The 6,829-nt window shown below is 33.7% G+C and overlaps 1 protein-coding gene across 2 annotated transcripts in view; it reads left to right on the plus strand.

Moving 5' to 3' along the window:
- SETD3 (SET domain containing 3, actin histidine methyltransferase) overlaps positions 1-5,219 on the plus strand; it is a 111,393-nt gene extending 106,174 nt beyond the window's left edge. For both annotated transcript variants that reach the window (XM_051978404.1, XM_051978403.1), the window contains exons 12-13: positions 2,416-2,576; positions 3,737-5,219. In XM_051978404.1, coding sequence (XP_051834364.1) covers positions 2,416-2,576; positions 3,737-4,186 — 611 coding nt within the window. In that variant the 3' untranslated portion in view covers positions 4,187-5,219. The remainder of the gene's footprint in view (positions 1-2,415; positions 2,577-3,736) is intronic.
- Positions 5,220-6,829: the final 1,610 nt, after the last annotated feature.

A 6,829-nucleotide genomic window follows, 5' to 3' on the forward strand; every position in this document is an offset into this window, starting at 1 on the left:
CAAACTTTATATATAGAGTAATGTATCAATATATATAAATTCACAGTATCATATGTGATTCTCTCATTTATTTAGCACTTAATAGCTTTCAAAATACTTATCTTACCACAGCCTTGTGAAGTAGGTCATACAGATTTTATTTTCATCATTGAAGTTTCAACGAAGTTAAGGGACGTACTAGAACTCTTAATGGAAATCGACAGCTCCTTGATTCAATACTTTTTCTGCATGTATTTCAAGTAGTTGGACAAGTACTAGTAATAATCACATAGTGGTTTATTTCACAGTTTTTTTTTTTTCTCTTCTGGACACATTTGAAAAATATCTGGCAGAGATTAAGAGTTTAGTCTTTGTCTTTGGAAAAGAATGAAGATAACTGATCTCTATGGAAATGAAGGCCTGTTTGTAAATAGCTCAATGACATAATTTATAGCAATGCAGAACATACAGAGTAGGTAGAAGTAAATATTTCATAATATTTTTTTAATGTAGTTGACAAAAAATTTTCTAGTTAAAATGAAGTGATATGTTGTTCATTTACAAATATGACAAAGATTACTGAAAAAGACTGTTTATCATTTTGGTAATGTTCTTAGTAAGTCTTGGTATTACCTTGTTTTCTTCCCCTTCAGTGTGAACCTTGGACTGAACAGAGATTGATAATTGGTATAAATTGAGTTAAGCTCTTGTTATACCAGTAGCTAGCTCTTGGCTCTCCATTACTATATGAGTAAGCTTTTATAGAGTTTAAAATCAGGGAAGAATGTGAAATTATATCATCCAATTTGATTTCTACATATTTCTATTACTAAAGTTCATTTTTCATTTTCTTAGCTAAACATTCTATTAATTTCTGTTTATTTTCCCTGTGAAGTAGCAATTTTCTGTAAAACTTTAGGTAGTGCCTTTGCTTGCCTTATTGCCTGTCAAAAGTAGAATATATCAGTTCTGGATGTTTATGAGATTGATTTCACTTAAGGAAACATTTATAAAATGCTCATTATATAAGGGCATTGTGTTAAGTTTCTAAGGTTTGGATAGAATTGGAGGTAAATGGAAGTAGAAGGAAACAGAAAGATTAATAAAATATACTTCTTTCAAGGAACATGAATTCTAATGCAGGGAAAGGAAGCTTAAGATGACATGCACAGGTGACTAGAATAGATTCAGATTTCTCTTGATGAATTTTGATTCTTTAATTTTATTTCTTTCATACTTCAAAAGATAAGTATGCTAAGACAGGTGTAAACAAAGTGGCATGAGAGGTCTGTTTAGAATATGAGAAAAATCTTAACCTGAATTTCTAATGATGCTTGGTAAAAATATACACCAATGAAATTTCTCAGATTATCAGCAGATTATCTTATTCCCCTTCACCACAAAAAAATAATTATTTAGAACACTTCTCTAGCTCAGTAGAATTTGTCTGCATTTCATATGTAGGATGAGGACTTTATTCTCATACTCTAGTCTTTGAGGAGATCTATCTGATACTAATAAAAGTATGTTGTTGAGAACAAAAGTTCTTCATTTCAATTTCTATATAAGGACAGCTGTGGGGCATTTTGCTTTGATAGAGATACTGTCCTCATAATTACAAATGAAGCTTCAGTATATTTCTTGTTATGAATAGGCTAGGCACATTTGGGTCTTTAGGAAATAATATGCCTACAGCAGTTGTGTTAAATTCCTTGTCCTGTGAAATATATTTAGGTGTAATTTAGACATTCACTCATTTACTTGTGATTTGTATTTAAATTTCTTATGAATGAGACATATCAAATTTTCATTGACTAAGATTTTCATGGGATATTTTCTTGATTGTTTTTGTTTGGGGAATTACTTTATTTTGAGGGTAAAGGAGCTGATTTGTTAAGTCAACCCATCAGAATTTGTTTCATGCGAATTTTAAATTGGAACTTCTTGCATTAAAATTTTAGGATGTGTTGCTGTTAGCTTTGGAGACATTTGCACTTTTGAAGTCATTGCAACTTCAGTACATTTTGCCCTAAGTAATTAAGTAAGAAGAGGGCATTGTCAAAATGAGATATATGCACATACAATTCTAAAAGATGGCTTATGAAACGATCTCATTGATCACAGTTTCTTCATTAAAAATGAGGAATGTGGGGAGTGTTATATACAATGATAATAATGCTATTGTTTTTAAATAGAAATGAAAATGAAGGTTTATACCTCATTTTCTTACCTAAAAGTTTTAACTGCCAGTGCCACTATGGAGCTTATAGAAATATCATGGTCAAATGAGTATGGAGCATATAGAAATATCATGGTCAGATGAGTATGCCTAGAGGGAAAACCAAGGATGATTGGAAAAGACATTTTCTAAGGAACATTAGTGACTGAAATTAATATTTGAGCTATTGTTTTCCCCTTTCTTTGTATTTCTTATAGAAGAGCTGAAAGAACATTTGATAGGAGAACATGCTATTGACCGAATCTTCACTTTGGGTAACTCTGAATTTCCTGTCAGCTGGGACAATGAAGTCAAACTCTGGACATTCCTTGAAGCCAGAGCATCCCTTCTTTTAAAAACATATAAAACGACCATTGAGGTAATTCTGATTGGTAATTGTGCTTTGGTTTGTACTTTGCCATCTTACTACTAGATTGTAAGATCCTTGAGAACAAGGATCTATGTCTTGTTTTTCTCTGCATATTCCCACTGCCTAATAATGCTGACTTCAGGGCTGGTGCTCTATCCACTGTACCAAGTAGCTACCCCTGTGGTGGTGGTTTTTGAAGCTTGATTAACAACAGTTGAAAATTATTTCTCCCTTCTCACATTTCTTATAATGCTTTAGACTAAAGATGTGAAACATGCAGCCCATGGGCTCCACAACACATGTGAATGCATTCTGGACCAGATTAAAGTGCAATTAAGAAATATTTAACAAAATGAATTTTTAAAAAGTAAAAATAGATAATATTTATATATGGTTTTCTAAGTCCATATGCATCCCATAAGGATCCTTATGTGTAGTTTAGTGACTGCCATTTCTATTTGAGTTTCACACCAGTGTATTAGACAGTTCCTTTTCTCATCAGTTCTACTAGAGTGTAAGCACCTTGAGGATCAGGACTATTTCTTATGTCATTACTATTTTTTATGTCATCATTATACTCGTGCACTTTACTATAATTCTTTACTGAATCATTATTCAGCACTGTCCATTTTATTTCTGTTTAAAATTTTGGTGCAAAAATTGTATTGACATCGTTGACTAAAAAACAAAGGTAGACATTATTTTTATTAATCCTCATTTCTTATTGAAATATCACTCTCAATAGAAGTTTTTCTTTATGCTTTAATTGTTTGCTTACTGACTTAAAATTTGAGAGGCAATGCCAAGATTGCTGGAGGTAGAGTCAGAGACCAGGATTCATTTCCCAACTTGACCACTTAACATATTGAGCACATATGGTTTTGGACAAGTTCTTAACTTCTTTGAGCCTCACTTTTCTGTCCTATAAACTGCTATAGCTATGTCATAGAATTATTGCAATCATCAAATGACATATCTATGTAAAACAAAATACAGAAATGTCATTTATTATCATCCTCTCTCTGCTCATACAACCATAAAATTAACACATCTTTTTTTGTTACAATAATTGTTTAAAACCATATACGTTCTCTGTTGGATGTACTAGTACACCATTTCATTTAGACTAATTTTAATGAATTTGATTATCATTTCTTCCTCCCATCCAGGAAGATAAATCCTTCTTGGCAACTCATGACCTTACCTTTCATGCAACAATGGCCATCAAACTACGCTTAGGAGAAAAAGAGATTTTGGAAAAAGCTGTAAAGAGTGCAGCTGCCAACCAAGAGTACTATTGCAAACAAATGGAGGAAGGTACCCCACTTCCCAAATATGAAGAGAGCAATATTGCCTTGTTAGAGAATACCGTGGCAGACTCTAGACTTCCAATTGTCCTCAGAAACCTAGAGGATGAGGCTGAAGTGCAGGAGGACTTAAAGATTGAAGAAGCTATCACTGATAGAGAAGTCACAGAAAATGGATTTGTAAATAGTGAAAACTCTATTCCTAATGGGACCAAATCTGAGATCGAAAATCTAAATCAAGAAGAAAATATAAGAGAGACTGAAGATGCCAAAGAATCTTCTCTTGACAGTACCAATGAGGTTAAGCAATAGTCATGAAATAAATCTTGACTTTATTGTGAAATTAAATTTAGCAAAAATTTATGAACAATACATTTACATTGGTGTGTTTTCTTGTTAACATTTTTCTTTCTGCAGAGAAGAAAGTATGTTTTTGCTGCTTTATATAAAATGATTTTCTTTTTTTTTTTTTTAAGTTATTTTTAAGAAATCTGGCTTTCCTTTTCAAATAAGATTGCCATCTTGCTTTCAGGCAAAAGAAACAGAAGACTGGGATGGGATAATGGTGGTAGAGGCGGTACCTTTGGAAGATTTTACAAACCCATTGTAGGACAAATGTATTTTCTTCCCAAGTATTAGTTGTACTTTTTTATTGGTCCATCTTTCTGACAACCAAAATTAAAAGTCTGCTTTGCCTTCTGCCAAGAAAATACGATGAACAAAATGTTCTATATGAAAATAGAAGTGCAGCACAGTGAAAATCTGTGTTCAAAGATCAGAAACTTGATAAATTGGGCAATTATTTTTCTTTTAAATAGAGAAAGTAATACAGGGGGAAAAGTATTTGAGTAGGAAAATTAAATATATATACATATATATGTATGTGTGTATATATATATGTGTGCGTGCGTGTGCATATATATGTGTATATACACACACACATACACATATGGTAAGGTGGCAAACTTATTTTTAATAGTTTTAAATATTAATGATAATCTGAATTATATATTCTTAGTGATTTCTTAAGATTTGTTTACTTTTTGTGTTTTGTTTACTATACTAAGTGTGTCCTTCCTCCTTGAATCAGAGTAGGGTACTATACTATACCATTCACCTAATTTTAAAAGCTGACTTTTTAAAGTGGTACATTTGATTTATAGTGTTGGTAATGGCAACTTCAAAAATATAGTCCAATGCACAGTTTTACAGAACTTGTTCCAAGTGAGGATGCACTCCCCTGCCCCTCTTCCCCTCAGCTTATTCAGGTTTTCACAAACAAGCTAGAGGTTTTCAAAGCTACACTTTTGACTACAAACCATTATTAAAAGGAAAATGTGATTAATATTTTTGTCTCTTCCTTCTTTGGGGATTGGGGAGAAATAATTTGGAGGTTTTATGCAAATTATTTTCATCTAATGGTGAATCTTTAAACAATTTTTAAAATTTGAGAAAGCATCCTAAAGTACCTTCCCATCTCTACCCAGGCAAAGCGGCAAACTTTCAAATTGGGGTAATCTAAGCATCATTTGACTACAAAATGTCCCTTTCCCTGTACTATTTCCCATATTAATGTACTTGGTAAATTTTGGCTACCCTATCTAAAAAGTGTCTTGAAATACATAGAATGAGCATTAGTATGATGAGAACAAAACATTTGCCCTGTAACTGACATATGAAGTAGGTAATACAACTATTATGTTCCTGTTTTATATGTTAAAAAAAAGGTCCTTAATTGAGTTTTGTAACTGCTTCCTTGATAAGTTGGGGTTCAGTCATTTTCAGTAGTGGCAGACACTGGAGGAGTTTGCTATTTCCTTCTCCAGCTCATTTTACAGATGAGAAAACTGAGGCATCCAGGATTAAGTGACTTGCTCAGGGTCACACAGTCAGTAAGTGTTTGAGGCCTGATCTGAACTCAGGAAGATGAGTCTTCCTGACTCCAGGTCCAGCTCTATCCACTGCGCCGCTCAGTTCTATCCACTGCACCACCCAGCTTCCCTAGTTGACTTTTATCAAAAGAGTCAATCTCCTTTGTGATAAATAAAAATGAGCCATCTTCCCAACCCTTTCCCAGGCCAGTTTTCCTTTGATTTTGATACCAGAATATAGCAGAGTAAATCTGCTTCCTGGAGACTAAAGAGAAGTTTCTTCCCAACCACCTCAATAATAATGATGATTTGTAGGAGAAGTACAAAAGGGGAGTTACTAGACTTCCAGCTCCTGTCTGCTTTTCTGTTTCCTTTTCTGAATATGGGTCCTATTCTAGGATTCCTGAAAATGGAGTTTCCATAGGTAAGATGTAGGAGTACAGAAGGGTATTGAGTCCTAGCAGGTGAGTGTGTGTCCATACACAGCCTAAGAGCGGACTTTCTCCACTTTGGGGATTATCTTGTATGCAAGTTCAAATTTAAGAGGTCCTGACTTTAGAGCCCTGGATAAACTAGTGGAACATTTCCTCAAAATGCTTCTCAGAGAAGAAACAGGAATATCTAAATAGCCCCCTGCTATGGGAAGAGTAGAGCTTAGTATGGGAGGATGGGAAATCTGGATGAATCTTGACAGTCCCAATGTTGTTGTGAGTCATTTGCACCAGCACTCTTCTGTGAATGGGTAATGTTTGTTTAGCAGTCTGTCAAGTGGCTTTATCTTCAAGGGGAAGTCCAACAGGTGATTTGAGTGCTTTTCATTCATTCATTCATTCATTCATCCATTTATTTAATTGCTTATTTATTTATTTATTTACTTGGGGAGGTGTGATAAGCATGTGCCTAGGATTCTGTTTTTGTCTTGTATTTTCTGTAGCTTGTGAAATAAAGGTTATTACATGGCTGGTACACGTATTGTACCATGAGCGTTCATAGAAGAATTGCTCATCTACTTGCAAGAGAAATTTTGGTGAATTATTCTCAAATTTTGATCAGGAAATTTTTCTGGAGTTAAAACATTGTGGTT

The sequence above is a fragment of the Antechinus flavipes genome, chromosome 2 (genome assembly GCF_016432865.1).
Source record: "Antechinus flavipes isolate AdamAnt ecotype Samford, QLD, Australia chromosome 2, AdamAnt_v2, whole genome shotgun sequence".
Lineage (NCBI taxonomy): Eukaryota > Metazoa > Chordata > Mammalia > Dasyuromorphia > Dasyuridae > Antechinus > Antechinus flavipes.